Source organism: Malaclemys terrapin, chromosome 8 (genome assembly GCF_027887155.1).
Source record: "Malaclemys terrapin pileata isolate rMalTer1 chromosome 8, rMalTer1.hap1, whole genome shotgun sequence".
NCBI lineage: Eukaryota > Metazoa > Chordata > Testudines > Emydidae > Malaclemys > Malaclemys terrapin.
In genome coordinates, this window is record NC_071512.1 from 11,429,353 (window position 1) to 11,446,740 (window position 17,388).

The 17,388-nt window shown below is 39.2% G+C and overlaps 1 protein-coding gene across 5 annotated transcripts in view; it reads left to right on the plus strand.

The window, feature by feature from the left end:
- Window positions 1–17,388, plus strand: part of LOC128842392 (core histone macro-H2A.1) — a 73,069-nt gene that overhangs the window by 36,708 nt on the left and 18,973 nt on the right. For 3 of the 5 annotated variants that reach the window (XM_054038368.1, XM_054038367.1, XM_054038370.1), the window contains exons 3-5: window positions 2,446–2,552; window positions 4,479–4,676; window positions 7,450–7,560. In XM_054038368.1, coding sequence (XP_053894343.1) covers window positions 2,446–2,552; window positions 4,479–4,676; window positions 7,450–7,560 — 416 coding nt within the window. The remainder of the gene's footprint in view (window positions 1–2,445; window positions 2,553–4,478; window positions 4,677–7,449; window positions 7,561–17,388) is intronic. The other 2 variants (XM_054038369.1, XM_054038371.1) reach the window with 1 other exon arrangement.

Genomic DNA, 17,388 nt, shown 5'->3' on the forward strand with positions numbered 1-17,388 from the left:
AAACTTCTTGTTTGCAACTAAATATAGCCTTTATACCAAATTTGGTGCTTCTTTTTGCTAACCAGGAGGATATTTGTTTAAGCAAATGTATATCTTAACGTACCTTTATTCAGAATCTTAATTTTTACATTTCTTATTATGTTAGAAAATGGTGAGTGATGCATTATTTATTTACCAGGTGATGACTAATTTTTTTACTTGTGATTTGTGTCCAGCTCTGTGGATGAAAATTCAAATTAAATTAAAATACACAAAAACAGCATTTTAATTTTTTTATTAAATAAATCTCCCTTAAAATGCTGTATACATGAGAAAAAATTATCAAAGTTTATGAAAAAATGTTTTGTGTTTTTAAACTAACTGAATTATTAAACAAAGGAAGTATTATCTGTACTTCATGAATTGAACTAATTATTTCTGGTCACCACAATCTTCAAGATTTTAGAGCTAGTAGGTGTCATTCTCTTACACGTATTTTTTATTTATAGCTTGGAAGGGGAAAACAGCCTTCCTGCTTTTTCAACTCCCAATTGATTTCTTAACTTGTAATGAACTAGTCATTGAATCAAGCTAAGTGAATAAACTAAAATGAAGAAAATATTCTCTCTATACTGCAGAAGAGGCTACTGCTGTCAAAAACAGGTTTAGCACTTCAACAAACACTGGTTCCAGGTGCTTAGCTAGTAACTTCCACCAGTTCAGTGGTTTGACTTTATTTTACTTAAATAATTGATGTTTATCCATCTTGGTTGTTCAAGGAAAGAGTCAGATACAGGAGCCCTGATGCTCAGTATTCTTTGATATAATTGTGTGTGGTAGACTGAAAAAAGACATTTTCCTTTAATTTCTCTTCTTCAAATATTACCACTCACAGGTTTGCAAAACCAGTGATCCAAAAGCAGTAGACAAACAGTGTCTTTCGTCTCCCTCTGTACAGACAATCTAAAAGTGAGAGATAGCAATGGTATTTGAAGGTGGAGCCATAAAAAAATTTGCGTGTTGCTGTAATTTCTGTATTTGTGCCCCATACTCTCTATTTTAATTACTTCTGGTTCCCTCACATTTTTTGCTTGAGGCTTTTTGAGCTGAAGATAGATAAGTTAGTGGATAAAGCACTGGCCTTTCATGTTGTAGACAGTTACACGGAAACAAGTTAATCCCCCCTAATTCCAATCAAGAAACCATCAGACATGCAGTAGCTAAGTAGAAGAGATTTCCAATCATGTCAAATTGTAAAGAGATAATCTACTAGGAGTGAACAAACTTGACATGTCAATTACCTCTCCTCTTGGAGGAAAACCTTTCCTTGAAGAGCCAAAAATCATTAAGTCACTGCCCCAGCAAAGAGATTTTGCATTTTTGCCTGCCTGCCTATAACCTAACTTAAATGTCTGCCTGCCTGCCTAATGGCACTACAAATGAGAAACGCTGAATAAACATCTCATTCAAGTATGAAAAAAATGTAGGAGGAACAAAAGCCATCACCCAGGCTAGTGCTGAATGCAGCAAAAAGTTCTAGTTTTATGTGCACCCAGTACTTTGAAGTCTGGCAATAACAAAATCCTAGAAAATGTACAAAAAGTTTGTTCCGGGAACTCAACAAACAGTCAAGAATCAAGGTTTCTGATTTAGGAGGACATGAAACATAACTATAGTTTAGATAGTAGGACTTCAAACAGGCATTTAATCTTCACTGGCATAAATATAAAAAGAGACAGTGAGAACTGTTGCGCTCAATCTCTCATGAGACTGTATTTTAGCACAGTTTAAAACAAGTTGGGCCTGCTCTCTCTGACATTGGTGCAAATTAGGAAAAACTCCATTGCATTCAGTGGAGTTACACTAGTGTAAAATTAAGAAAAGATCTGAATCCAGCCCTTTGAGTTGCACTAATCTCAAATGTACTGCGTGCATTGCTACATCTTCACAGATCTGTAAGTGCAGTAATGAATTTTGTGAAACTTCCAGTGCTGTGCCTCCACTCCAAGATTAGAGTCCATCCTCTACCATTTATGTTGTGTTCCCTAACCAAGTGAGGCAAATAGTTCTCAAAAAGTACACCTCGATATAACGCTGTCCTCGGGAGCCAAAAAATCTTACCGCGTTATAGGTGAAACTGCGTTATATTGAACTTGCTTTGATCCACCAGAGTGCGCAGCCCCATCCCCCTGGAGCACTGCTTTACCACGTTATATCCAAATTCCTGTTATGTCGGGTCGCGTTATATTGAGGTAGCGGTGTACTACATAGTGCTTTAATGCAGTGTTGTTGTAGCCATGTTTGTCCCAGGATATTAGAGAGATAAGATGGGTCAGGTAATATCTTTTATTGGACCAACTTAGTTGTTTGACTGTTTGAGAATTGACATCTTATAGCCCTGTTCACCAAACACCCATTGAGTTTTAACTATCATATTTTAATTAAGAAGGGTTTATTTCCTCCCAGCGGAAATTCTTGAATTGGCTGGAAATGCAGCGAGGGACAACAAGAAGGGTCGAGTCACTCCTAGACACATCCTGTTGGCTGTAGCAAATGATGAAGAATTAAATCAGGTAAGAAAAGTCTCCATCATGTGAGGGCCAGGATTTCCTTTAGGGTTTCTTACATTATCCTTCCGTATTACAGAATTGTAATTCAAGACCTCTGCTTCTTGAGCAGGCCACTGGGAAGCAGTTCATTCTTTCACTATGTAACTATTTAAAGTACTCCGCTTAATTACGTTTCAGGGACTAAAACGTGCAATGCATAGGAGATACAACAGTTGTCTCCTCTGAGACACCAAGGTAAAGCCTCCTAGGAAACTGAGTCAGTCAATTCCTTTGAGTTAATATTCCTGTATGTATTCTGGTTATGTAGATCTTTCTTTTTTGTCCTAAAACTTTCTTAAACCATTGGGCCAGACTTCAGGAGTAAAAGGGCTGGATTTTTTGAGATTCTCCATTGCAATTTACAAGATAGTCAAATAAATTCAGACATAACTAGTATTTATTATTTATCATTTATTTGCATTGGAATACATCGCCCAGAGGCACTAACTAGGATCACAGTCCATTGTGTTAAATCCTGTACAAACGCATAATAAGAAAAATTCTCTGCTGCAGTCCAGTGTTCCTCTAGCTGAAAAAACAATCTACTCCAGCCATTCTCCCTAGAAATCCCCAAATCATTCCTTTTGTGGGTCAGGGGCCTTACCTTATAGATCCTGAGCTGCAATCAAGGAGCACTCAGCGCAGATCAAGATAGGGAATGCAACAGGGGCTTTAAGTTACTTTTTGCACCCTCTCTAATTCAGGAGAAATCTTGATGCTGGTCTGGTCCAGGGCACTAATTGGAGAGTAGAGTTAAGGTTGTCTTTGGAATATGCAACTGGATATATTTCCCATGTACTTTTAGTTAATAGCATGCATGGACTCTGAGTGTATTTGAATATTTATCTACCTCAGTGGTTCTCAAACTGTGGGTCAGGACCCCAAAGTGGGTCATGACCCATTTTAATGGGGCCCCCAGGGCTGCCCGGGCGGGGGGCAAGTGGGGCAATTTGCCCCGGGCCCCACAGGGGCCCCCACGAAAATATAGTATTCTACAGTATTGCATCTTTTATTTATGTAAGGGGCCCCAAAATTGCTTTGCCTCAGGCCTCCTGAATCCTCTGGGGGCCCCTCGGGCCAGCATTAATCTTGCTGGAACTTGGGGCTGAAACCCAAGCTCCATCCCCACCCAGGGAGGCGGGGCGTGGGCTGCAGCCCCCTCCACCCTCCCAGGTCATGTAGTAACTTTGTCAGAAGGGGGTCACGGTGCAAAGAAGTTTGAGAACCCCGATCTACCTTTCCTTAACTGTTCTATTGCCATGTTTTTTAAGATTTAGATTCTTTATAACGGTAACATTTCTGGATATATATATATATATATATATATATATATAACACACGTGTATGTGTATATATGTATACATACACGTTACCCTTCACTTGAAGTTTCTTGTCTGTTAATTTCTTTAGTTTTTAAAGATTCAGGGAAATGCAGAGTTTAAGGCTCCATACGCAGGCCTGCCTCTCTCCCCCCCTGCCCCGGCACTCCCTGCAATGTGAAGCTTAGGGTGCTTTGAACACGCACTGCCCTGCAATGCTCCTGAGTCCACAGATATGACTACCCTATTTTCTCTCTAACCTATAGCTGAATAATTTAGTCTTCGTTGCACACATTTGACAGCATAGATGAAAAATTAATCGTGTGTGAGCACAAAAGACATCTGGGATGCATAGCAACATGCAAGAATCTGTGCATTTTCTGACTAAATTGTTCCGTTTAAATTCATGTTGTGTGGAAAGGGTTTCTTTACTTCAGAGATATTTATTGAGATAAATAGACATAATTAGGAATAGACCACACAGAATACAGTGCATGGTAATAAACACTGCTTGCTCTTTAGCACTGTATAAATGTTAGAATTCATTATTTGCTACTTTATTTGCATTTAGCTATTGAAAGGTGTCACCATAGCCAGTGGTGGTGTATTACCAAATATTCACCCAGAGCTGCTTGCAAAGAAGCGGGGGTCTAAAGGAAAACTGGAAGCCATCATCACTCCACCCCCAGCTAAGAAGGCGAAGTCCCCGTCACAGAAGAAAACTGTATCAAAGAAAGCAGGAGGCAAGAAAGGATCAAGGAAGTCCAAGGTAGAGTAATCTCTATATATCAAACCCGAAACGTGTAATGCAGGAGCTGCTAAAAGCTGGAGAATCGGAGAGACTAGAGGTGTATTTATAGTGTGTGTGTGTGTGTGTGTGTGTGTGTACACACACACAGTATAGACCTATATAGTAAATATCCTTTAGGATATTTTCCAGTTCAGGGTGTGATCAGGGGTAGCAGTTTCAATAGTAACACAAACAAGGTCAAATAACAGCCCTCTCCCCAAGTTGTCTCAAAGCATGAAAGTCAGTCAAACTGGCACATCTGCTGTGAATATAGGCCTGAGGAGGTGGAGATTGTAGCTGTGGCATGGCAGGATTGTGGCTAGCATGTTAATGAACTAAACAAATCAAAAAATCTCATATAGCAGCTATAGTGACAACTGTGCAGTGGTTGCACAGGTGTCTGTGCTCTGCCACTGGGTGAGAGGGGCAATTTAAATTTACTTGGATTTAGCATGGGGTATCAGTATTTGGCACTGAGAAAAAGAGTATTTGGATAATTCTATCAAAACTAAAATCCCATTAGAACAATATCATTTTTTCTTCAGTTGCAAATATAAAGAAAAAGTATAACATTTTAGTTTGCTGATTTCATTAGGTACCTTATCAATAACATTGCAAAGGCAAGCATTTTTTTTTAAAAGTAGATTTAATAAGGTTCTTCTCATGTAATACATTTGCTGAAATTCAGAGATGGGTTTTGTTATCTCTTTGAAGTGGAGATAGGATTGTACCAGAGCAGGTAGTTAGATCTCTTTCTGCATGGAGAAGTCATGATATTTAGCTTGCCTAAATACAGATTCTTCAGCAGATGCAGTGCCATAAATTTGTTTTATTCCGCATTTTTAGGTTGCTGTAATGAGACTCTTCTAAATTTTGAGCTGGAGACTTCTTTAATTCCTTCTTCAAAATTTGAAGAAGAAAAAAGAAAGTGTGTGGGTGGGGGGGAGGACGGCATCCAGATCATGATAAATTTCTTGTAGTAAAATAGGGAAATTCATTTTTGAACTTTTTTACTAGAGTTTCTATTTATAGAGGTTAGGAATTTCTTTCTAATTCATATGCATACATGCAAGGTTTAGTGTGTGAAAAAAATTGTGGAAAATTACACATGAAAAATTCTGGGTGCACAAAAGTTCACAAGCATTTAATGTGCTGCATTTGAAAATGTTGCCTTCTCTGTTCAACAAAGACAATATCTTTGTCTTGAACGCTCCATTCTGAGGTCCTAATTATTTTCTTGATTTTACAGTTACTTTTTGAACTCTTGAATTTTTTCTCTCTCCTTGTAGAACACCTAGTAGTTTGCATTTGGAGCGCAGAGCTTCTAATAACCATGCACTAATAATTTCCTTAAATCTGGAATTTTTTTTCTTACTTGATTACAAAAGCAGGAAGTCTGTGGTGGGGTTCTGTTTTTCTTCCACACAATAAACTTCATTGTCTGCTTACTATACTAATATTTGGCTAATAATAAACTCCAAGGGAATTGAAATAGGAGCCATGAAAATCTAATTTTCAAAACATTTGTGTAATATTTGGTTATGGTTACACTTCCTAGAAACACAAATATACTCCTGCATCTTCACCACCTTATTTGTTTACTCGCACACTATGTTACCTATACTTTTTGGGGGAGTATAACACAACAGTAGCTTTGCTTTAATGTCCCAAGTAGAGGTTTGATTCACAGACGTATTGTTGAAGTTGTTGAGGCAATACATATTTATGCTAAATGACATTATTGTTTATTTATTTATTTATTTATTTATTTTGAATTAAAATATTCCTACCTCTCAGTTTGGCAGCAGTTGAGCTAGTTGCTACAGCAGTTGTTTCACTGCCATGATTGACATCCCTTCAAAATGATACAGTTCTAATTTATATCCAACAATTTGATGCAGGCCAAACCTAGTTAAATAATCCAGTTAAATGGATGGAATAAACCCTGTAATTTTACTGGGTAATGGAAGATGACTTGGGCCAGGTTTGAAAAACAGAATTTTTCAGCCGGTGCCTACACCACCTCTAGTCAGGCATACAGCATAATGGAATACATTATTGATGTTATTTACAATAACAGCCAAATTTTCAAATAGGTACCTAAAAACACAGCTGTGAAATTTGCAAGTGACCACTTTCATGCACAGTTACAGGATTTCATCTGTGAAGAAGGCTCTTAGGAATGCCAAGAATGTCCACTTGCAAATGGGTACATTGCCCTTTTGCATTTTGAGAAAATTGTTAAAAATATTTTGGGAAATTTTAGAAGGCTAGTGAATTCTCTAATTTGTTTCAGAGTAACAGCCGTGTTAGTCTGTATCCGCAAAAAGAAGAACAGGAGTACTTGTGGCACCTTAGAGACTAACAAATTTATTAGAGCATAAGCTTTCGTGGACTAAGAAGTGGGCTGTAGTCCACGAAAGCTTATGCTCTAATAAATTTGTTAGTCTCTAAGGTGCCACAAGTACTCCTGTTCTTCTTTTCTCTAATTTGTGTGATTTCTTAGGCAAGAGGGGACCTCGGTGGACATGCAAACATTGAGGTCATTTCTCCTCTGGATGCATATGTATAGCTTCCTTTATTAACATTAATCAGTCACATATGTGACTAAAGGACAGACTCCAATACCATTGTTTGTATTAGTTGTTTATAGCCTAATAAATATGGATGCGTGTATTGCATGTCATATTATCAGTATTATTGAACCATATTTCTCAGCCTCTGGTTAACTAATTAACTATATTTTTGCAAGAAGAAGCAGGGAGAAGTCAGCAAATCAGCAAGTGCTGATAGTACAACAGAAGGAACTCCTGCAGATGGATTCACAGTCTTGTCCACCAAAAGTCTTTTCCTTGGCCAGAAGGTATGTCTGTGCATTTTATAAGCCAATACCTATCTTGAAGTTTTGCTTAAGAGAGACACCCAAAAAAGGCCTGTGCTTGTTTAGCATTCACCCAGTCTTGTAGTTCATCTGCACATGCAGTACAGAGCTGATTTGGATAAGCATTTTTTAACAAAGAAATCCCTTGAAGCCATTTTTGAAAACTTTTTTTTTTAATAAATGGGTCTTCATGTGCGTAATTAACCAAACATTCTGATGTAGTGAAATTTTGCTTGCTATGAAACTTTCCACATTTTTTATTAGACGGCATAATTATTACTGCTAAGCTTACCCCAATGATGACATTTTGCTAAGGACAAAATGGCTTTACAAAAGAGCAGCCTGCTTTATTACCAATATAAATGATTTACAGGCGTCTATCAAAACCTATTTAAAATATTTATTTCTAATAGATTTTTTTTTTAACAAAAACTAATACTCTACAATAACGAATGAGGCTTTTACAAAAAGCTATTTATCAACAACTGTATTTACCCTGTGAGCATACTTTGAGAGTTGGGTATGTTAGGGTTTTAATGCTAAAATAGCACTTTAAAGAGACATTGTTAATTCAAGAAATGAACCTCGTCTCTTTCCTTGAAACCAGTCTTTAACTTATGTGAGATACTATTTTGAAGTAATACTGCATCTTTCTTTTATCATTCAGTGACTAAATCATTGTATTGTAAATTGTAAGTGACGAACCATTTTTGTCCCATCATGGAATGTCTCCTTTAACTCATTTTAATTTCATATAGAGACTGTACTCCATTTATTGTTGCCCAGCTTATCTGCTAAGTTCATTATGCATGCAAGTAACTTTATTTTATTTTCTGCAAATGGTTTCTGTATTTTACATGCAGTTTACACTTGCGGTCAGATTGTCATTTAAAGGGGAGAGATTGGCTGCTTCCCCTGGAATCTTTTTGAAAATATTCAAATTTTAAGATATTTTGATTCGTTAAAATCCAAAGTTTATAAACTAAATATTCTGTCTACAGAGCAACCAAGTTAAGGCTTTTGGAATTGATTTGGAATTCTTTTGTTCAAAATAGGAATTAATGTCATGGTATCACAGACCTGACCCTAATGACAACATAGTCAGTAGAATTTTGCTATCCATTTCAATGAGAGAAAGCTCTTCAGGGCAGGAACCGGTTTTGTTTGCTGTTTGTACAGCAGCCATCACAATTGAATCTGGATCAATGACTGGGTCTCTTAAGTGATAACAATAATACAAATAATTAATAAAAAGCAACTCTGGGCCCCAGTGCTCCTTTGATATGAATCACAAATATAATGGGTTTACCTTGCAGAGTTTACCTTCGTTTGTCCCCTTAACGGTGAGGGATTTCTAATCTTATACTGGTGAAAGAATGCAACCTAGCAATGCAATAGAACTCTAGACAACTGGTTCCGTATTCATGTGGAACACAGCTCCCTGAGGGGTGTCCTGCCATTCGGTCTCCATGCAGCCATGCTCCTTTCTCCCTCTGAGCAGCTTTAACTCCTCGACAGGACTGCTCACTGCTACATCTTAGATTCCCCGGCTTAGTGCTACTGGTTTTAGCTCCTTTCTGCCCATGCAAGTGAAAGGGAGCATCGGTTTCACTTTGTGTGCAAATCTAAGTGACATAAAAAAAATCATGCCTGTGTATGGTAAGCACAAATCATGTATGAAGGAGCTGTTTCCCAGTGGCTGTAATTTGATGGGGCAAATCGTGGCTCACGTTGACATTAGTGGGAAGTTGCTTGTCTCATGTTTGTAACGGGGAAAAAATGCAAACATGATGCAAATTACACCTCCTATGAAGAAAAACCCAGGTAAAATGTGCACTTCTGCTGATGTAGAGAGGATACATGTTGATATACATCACCTAGCTGTTAAAGGCCATATTCTGCTTTTGCCCCACATTAGGAACTGTTATTAAAGGCAGTGAGTGCTCAGTGCAGAAATCAAGGTTATAAAATACCATATTGTTAATGAATCTAAGAATTCCCTAAATCCTACTCTCCATTTTTATTAGGTTAAAAAATAGAGGGCATTCTTATCTTACGAAAAGTGACCAATAATAAATCTGTTACCGTGGTAACGTTTTTCCTAGAAAAAACATTTTGGGGACTTATTTGATTTTTCATGGATTCCTTTTAAGCCTGAAAACATGGAAAGCTTAAAAGGCAAAGATCTCACTGCATTGTAGTGTATAAAGAAGTGATATCTTTGAATGCATGCATTTAACAAGAACACAGGATAAAATAGTTAGTTTGTTTTGTCAGCTCATTGTTTAAGAATATTTTCAGAATCATTCTCCAGAAATTATTTTTCAGCCGCTCAACATGCCTCAGTGTATTTTCCTAATGATCCAACATAGTGTATTTTTTTCTATATTGAGAAAAAACAAGGGCAGAACATTGGGCCTGATCTGTGATTGCTGAGTACCTCAGCTGAAGCCCTGAGCACCCTCAACACTCATAGATGCAGTGGGAGTGAACAGCCCTTTTTGCCTACTAGGTTATAGGCCCATTCTGCACAGGCTCGGTTGAATAAGAAAGGCTCATGGGTGTTACAGTATGTCTGTTGCTAAGACACTTACTGCGCTAAAGAGGGCAAGCAGGTTAACAGACTGGAAGCTAATTGTTATTGTTAATGATGTTTGTCTTGACCCATTGAAATTTCAAACAAATCCTTTCATTATTCTGAAAATTTTACAGATTACTTATAAATAGTGAGTGCATTATCTTGGAATCAATTAAATGCTTCTAAGTCATTTCTACATGCAACTGCTGTTTTAAAAAGACAGTCTTGATTAAAACATTTATCTAAAGCATTAAGTCAGATACTGTGTTTCCGGAAAGAATCTAAAGTTGTATTGTTGTGGGGAGGGAGGAGTGTTTGTTTGTTTGTTTTTTAAATCAAAGTCTAATGATATTAAATTATCTAGGTCTTCTTGGCACAGCAGATATTTATTTTAAATGACTAATGCAGCCCAACAATGTGATGAGCACTGTAATTGTTAGAAATTCCCACTGTACAGTATTTTCAGAGTGTGGGGGAGGGAGAAGGTGTCTTTTTTTTTTTTTTTTTTTTCTTTTTTTAAGGCAGTTAAAAGAGTCATGGAAAGTTACTGGGAAGCAGAGAGAGAACCTGGTTTTGCTTTCTTCAGCACTACCTTGCTCTTTCAGAATTGTGGAATTTTGTGCAAAAGGTAAATTGTTCATAGCTCTCAGAATGCAGTTACCCTCATACTTAGAGGAGACAATGGGATCAAGAGGCTAGTAAAGGGGACTGAGAGTTATGATTCCTGGGTTCTAATTCTGACTGTGCCATTGACATACTGTAAAGCATTTCATCTTTCGGTATGTTTCCCCATCTCTAAAATGGAGATATATACATACATTCCTCACAGGGATGATAGCAGGCTTAATGCACTAATGATGGAGACCATTCTTCCTTAAATATTGATTGATTTTAGTTTATTTCAAGCAACCTTCCATTGTTCTGGGTGCTCTGACAAAAATTTGCAATATAAACATTCAAAGCACCAAACAGATTACTGTTATGGCCTCTTAGATATTACTTTTATTCACTGTAATAAGAACAAGCACTACAAATAATAAATAAGAATAACGGGCCCAAAAGATAACTACTCTTCCCTAAAACCTATAATCAATAACCTTCAAATGACCCTTCTCCTCCCTGAATGCCTCTACAAGCATGTTCATGAGATCAGCAAATCCGGGATGTGGCAGACTTAAGGGGAAGCAAGGAAGTAATCCTATACTTGCTACCATGTCATCCATGATGCCTTAATGGGAAAAATCCTTTTTCCTGGCTCCACATTTGGAGAACGGAAAGGGCTTACTAGCAAGAACTGGTCTCTGTCACTGCAATATCCCCCAAAGATTTAATTACTGAGAACATTGTAGCACACACAGCAGGCTTGGGTACAGTCCATTTCTAAAATGTGTTGTTGATTTTGAACAAAATCTTTAAGCAGCCGTATTAAGCTTCATTTAAATTCAGAGGTTTTCAGAAATTGTGTTGCTGCCATTTTCCATAGGGGAAACCCCCCTTCATTTATTAAAATATGTAGAAACCTCTTTATTCATGTTATTCAAACCTTAAAATAATAATCTAGTTGATTTTAAAATTACTGTCGCGTTCTACAAAAGATGCCTTTGTGGCAACCCAGAATTATTAAAATATTGTATCAATTAACTAGAGGTGCCCACACTTGTTTTTCTGGAATTGTTGACCAGTTGCTGGATTGGAAAACTTTAGTGGTAAGCATCTGGGTCTGGCTTTTCAAAGAGGCTTCAACTTGGTCTGAAATAGACATTCCAGTTTTGTGTGTGCAAATTAAATTGATAGGTAATTACTCAGTCCTTACTCAGGCAAAACAGCAAAGAATTCAAAGGAGTTTTGCCTGAAGTAAGGACTGCCAGAGTTGGTCAAATAATAATAATTAGCACTTCTGTGGCACTTAACATTTTCTAAGTAAGCTTTAACTAATTCATCTAATTAAATGTTAACTAATTAGAGGCCTACCCAGTGTTGTACATGCAAGTGCAATTTGTGTCTCTTTTTAACAATGTGACCCTTTAGGGATCACTTCTCTTCTTTTGCCTGATATACAAACTTGTATAATATGATGCGTGCTCACATATTGGACAGTAAAATCGAGCCATTAGTCATCAGGATTTAATTCTCAATGAAAGCTTTTGATTTATATTGTAAATATATGACAGATACCTAACACTGCACAATGAGTGCCTAATTCAACAAAAAGTGTCTAATTGCTTCACAGTAAAAAGGCAGCACAAGACTGGATGATGGGTCTTTCGTAGGTGGATTTTTATAGTTAAATTGGGACATACTTTAATAACTAACATAAATGCATGAATATCAAGGGGACCCCAAAACTGAAAAACCAAAATGGTCTGGAGTTAATAAAAGTGAGGGGAGAACCCACAGAAATCTGGGAACTAGGGAACAAAAAGAGTTAACTTGAAAATGAAACAAACAAATATGTTCAGGCCTCTATTACAATTTAAATCCCATATGGTCAGCTGTTTATTTCAGTGTACGCAAAGCTTTTTTCAGTATTGGTTTGATTTGATTTAAAAAGAAAAAAACAGCAGTTGCTTGTAGTCATACTCAAGACTCAAACTGGATTATGTGAAAAGTCAGTAACTAGATGTGTGAAATATTACTGGGTTCAAATTTTTCCACATTTCATTACGAAGTCAAAAATGGGCCCATATTTGCACAGATGTTCAAGTATGCTAATTTTTGGAACTAAAATGGGCCCATTTTTTGAGTGAAGATTGCTTACAGGTTAAAATCATGCAAACAATTATGCATTGGCAAGTTTTTTAAAAACAACATTTCTATGTCTGTGTGCATAATCACATGAAATGAAATGGTGACAATTTTTGTTGGAAAAGCCACAGCAAAAATTATAAATTTTGCACATCTCTAGGAATGACCTGTTGACTTTACTGGCATCTAGATCGTACATTACACAAAACCAGTTGTGCAGTATATCGACACCCTTATATTCCCTCTCAGTAAATTAACTCTCACACAGGAAGGAGATGTGCACTTAAAATTAAGGAACATGGATTAAAATGCAACAGACCAAATTCAGCAATCAGTGGAAGTAATCTCTGGGTCTCAATATACTTGATTACACTGAAATGTTATACTTCATAGGTCAGATCCAAAGTCCATTGAATTCAAAAGGAATCTTTCCATTGACTTCAGTGGCCTTTAGATCAGGATTTATATAAGTGAGTGAGAAATTTGTCTTTAGTTTTCTTTATCTATAAATATTTGATAGAAATTTAGCATTAGCTCAAATACATACTTGGGTGGCCTTCTGTACTGCATAGTCAGACACTGAAAAAGTCACTTTAGGTGCATGGATAGCACCATACTGATCACATGTATAGGCATAATTATAATGTATATATCTGCTTATTCTCACTGTTGTGCTCTACAAAAGGGATTAGAGAGATTACAAGTATAAACATTATTGAATCATCATATTTTTAAAACATTTGCGTTAGTTTGGTGCTTATGATATCAAAGACTTTACAACACTGGCTACAACTAGGGCACAGGGTAGTTAAGCACAATTTTAAACTTCTCCACAGAGTTTTGTCAAAGTGCTGTCTTCACTAGACTCTTACTGTCCCAGTGGTGGGTATGTCATGAGCAGAGTCTGACATTCCATGTTCAATTGTCCCAGACTACAGAGTAGAGACTCCCAAACTTGCGCTCAGTAATGAACAAACTGCAGTAATAGTGTGTCACTGAGCACTTTTTTACAAATATGTTCTTACTGGTATGGTATTGTAACTTTAATTCTTCTTCGAGTAGTATACCTAGGGTGCTCGACTTCAGGTGCACATGTGCCTCTCGCGCCCTTGATTGGAGATTTTCCATTAGCAGTGTCCATTTGGCCTGTGCACGCACTCTATACTACCTTGTGCTGCATACCGAGGGTTTGTAGAGTTGTGCTGGCAAACCACCCTCAGTCCCTTCTCTACCGCCTCAGCCTGAGACAAACCTGTAGCATGTCTGCCTTTTATAAGCTTAGCGTGTTCTACAGTTGTTGTTTTAGTTAGTTCAGTGTTTCTAGTTAGTGTTAGTATAGAATTAGTTAGATAGTAGTGAGGGGTTTGGGTTTTTTCACCCTTTTTTCAGAGAGCCTATTTGGCCTGGCTGGGTATGCCTGGCTCACCAGGTTTCAAATGCTGCCTCTTGTCAGGAGGCTCTCCTGGTCAGCGACAGCCACTCGAAGTGTATCCATTTGCTTTGGAGAGTCCCATATCGCCCAACCTCTCAAATTTAGCATGAAAGAATCAGGAGACCAAATGGAGGATGGAACACTCCCTTCGACCTGCTTCCAAGTCAAGTCAAAAGACACTTCCCCCACCCCCCATACATCTGTGTCCGGACAGATCCAGCACCCCTTCGACCTCAGCCCAGTTTCCCCTAAGAGGGGGAAGACAGCAGAGGACTCAGGGAATGCTCCGAAGAAGAGGAGCTCTGTCTCCCACCAGAAGGAGTCAGCTGCCAAAAGGCCCTGATCTTCCAGTCACATTATGGTGTCAGAGACCTTGACCTCTCAGCTCAGTACCCTGGTGGCAAAGGACTCTTCCTCTGGTTCTGGTGGGGTTGGGAGATCCCGGAGCGCTTCAGGGAGGCATCGCTCCAGCAGGCCCCCAGTACTGTTTGTGTAGGACAGGGAGGCCCAGGAAATACTCCTCTAGAATGGCATAGTCTACATCAGATTTACCATCAGTGCCTTCTTACTTGGCACCGTAAGGACCAGGAAAATCAAAGCACCAGACACCTTCAAGCCCAGCACCTACGTGCTCCAGATCAATGGTACTGTCTACCCCAACTGTTGCATTGGTACCAACCCACTCGAAACTGCAGGAATTTTATTACTCCAGGTACTTGTCAGTTTTAGATGAGCTGGAGTCCCCACTGCTTATGGGTGCCAAACAACTCTCGGTACTGAGATCCCGGTCTCCAGATTACCATTGTTCTTGGTATCACAAGATTCTCTGACTTTTTTCTCCTGCCCCATCCCCCGCCCCCCGGAAAACATTGAGGAGAATGAAGGAGACATTCAGTCAGTCTCCTCGTTATCAGGGCAGGGGTCTCCTCTATCTCCATGCAGGAACCCGTACTTTGACAAGGATCCTCAAGCACAACAGGAATGGTGAGATCAGCCCTGAGTGTAATCCCCTCTTCTAGATGCCCCCCACCCCCAATAGCCTTACTGGGATCTTTGGGAGGCATATTGGCAATAATTTGCCAAACCTCCAGCTTCATTGCACTGAGAGGCTGGGGTCTCCTATACCATGCCCACAACACAAGGAGACCTTTGAAGAATAGGAGACTAGGGTGGATATGGAGGCCACCCCGCAACTCCTGTTTCATCCTTGTGTCTGGAAAAGTCAATCATGCCTCCACTACCATTGATGGCTGATGATTTTCGTCAGTTCCAGGACCTTTTGAAAAGGGTGTCTGACACCCTTCAGATACCTCTTGAGGTTAAAGACTCACAACACAGGATCCTGGACATTCTGCAGTCAGCAACACCCAGCCAGGTTGCATTACCTGCTAATGGAGTGCTCCTCCATCCAATGATGACTATGTGGCAAACTCTTTTCACCATCCCTCCAACTTGCAAATAGGTGGATAAGAAATATTATGTCCCTCCCAGGGACTCAGAATTTTTGTTTTCCAACCCCTCACCTATTTCCCTGATAGTGGATGTTGTAAATTAGAGGGGCAAACTGCATTACTGTACATTACTTACAATAAGGATCAGAAGAGGTTAGATCTCTTTTGGCTGAAAGGCTTACTCATCCGTGACCCTCCAATTTCAGATCTCAAACTATCAGGTGATCATGGCCAAGTATGACTTCATGTATTACAAGAAGTTTGCTGCCTTTATTGAACATCTTACATATGAGCATAGAGAACGCTTTCAGGCCATCATCACAGAGGCTTAGTTATCAGCCAGAACCTCTCTCCAAGGGTCCTTAGATGCCGCAGACACTGCCGCCAGATCCCTCTCCACAGGGCTAAGGGTGTCATGGCTCCAGCTGTTGAAGTTCCTGAGAGAGGATCAGAATACTGTTGAGGACCTCCTGTTTGATGGTCAGAAGTGCTTCTTGGGGATTACAGATGAGTCCCGACACACACTGAAGGACCCCAGGGCCATGTTGAAGTCTTTGGATATATAAACAGCTAAGAACAAGAGGAGATTTTGCAGGTTTCTAACTGCTCAGAGATCACGTCTGGCCCAGTTGTCTGGATTTCACTGGGCCGCCAAATCCACTAGAAAGAAATAAAGATTGCAGAGGAAGAGAGCTCCTCACCCTCCTTCACTGAGTACCCAATCATCACAACAATTTTGACAGGTCGGTCAAGGGTTTGATTCCTCACCTCTAGCTGGCAAGCTGCAAACTTCACTGACCTTCCCACTTTTGGAGACTGGGTTTCCCATTTCTAACAGGCTTGTCAGTGTATTACAACAGACAAGTGGGCCCTGAAGGTTTTAACATTGGGCTACACCTTCCACTTTATGTCCCTCCCTCCCTGCCACTCCCCTTCCTCCTCCCTCTTCAACGAACCCTCTAATGAGACTATACTGAGTCAAGAAGTGCATTCTCTCCTTCATTTAGGAGCGATAGCACCTGTCCCATCCCCTCACAGGGGGGAAAAGGTTTTACTTGAAGTATTTTCTCATGCCCAAGGATGAAGGCTGGAGACCGATCTCGGATCTAAGATGACTGAACAAATTAGTGAAGTCTCAGAAGTTCAGGATGGTGACTCTGGGAGCTATAATTCCTTCTCTAGAGGCAGGAGATTTGTTTTCAGCCCTCAACATACAGGACACCTATTTCCATATAGTGATTCACCCAGCTCGCAAGAAATACAGACATTTTATCATAGGCCAGGAGCATTTTCAATACTAGGTAATTCCCTTTGCCCTCAGCTTGCCCCTTCGGCTACAAGGTGTTCTCAAAGGTTCTAGTGGTAGTAGCTGCTTTCCTTTAGTTGTTCTGTATCTCAACAGCTGGCTACTTAAGGGCCAATTTTACAAAGCAGTGCTGACCTCCACCCAGGCAGCTCTTACTCTCTTCCAGGACTTGGGTCTCCAGCTGAATGTAAAAAAAAAATCTCTTCGCTCTGGTACAGATAATGCAATTTTTACGGGTATACTTTGATTCATTGGCACCCAGACCCTTCCTTTCCATGGGCAGATTCATAACCTTGGC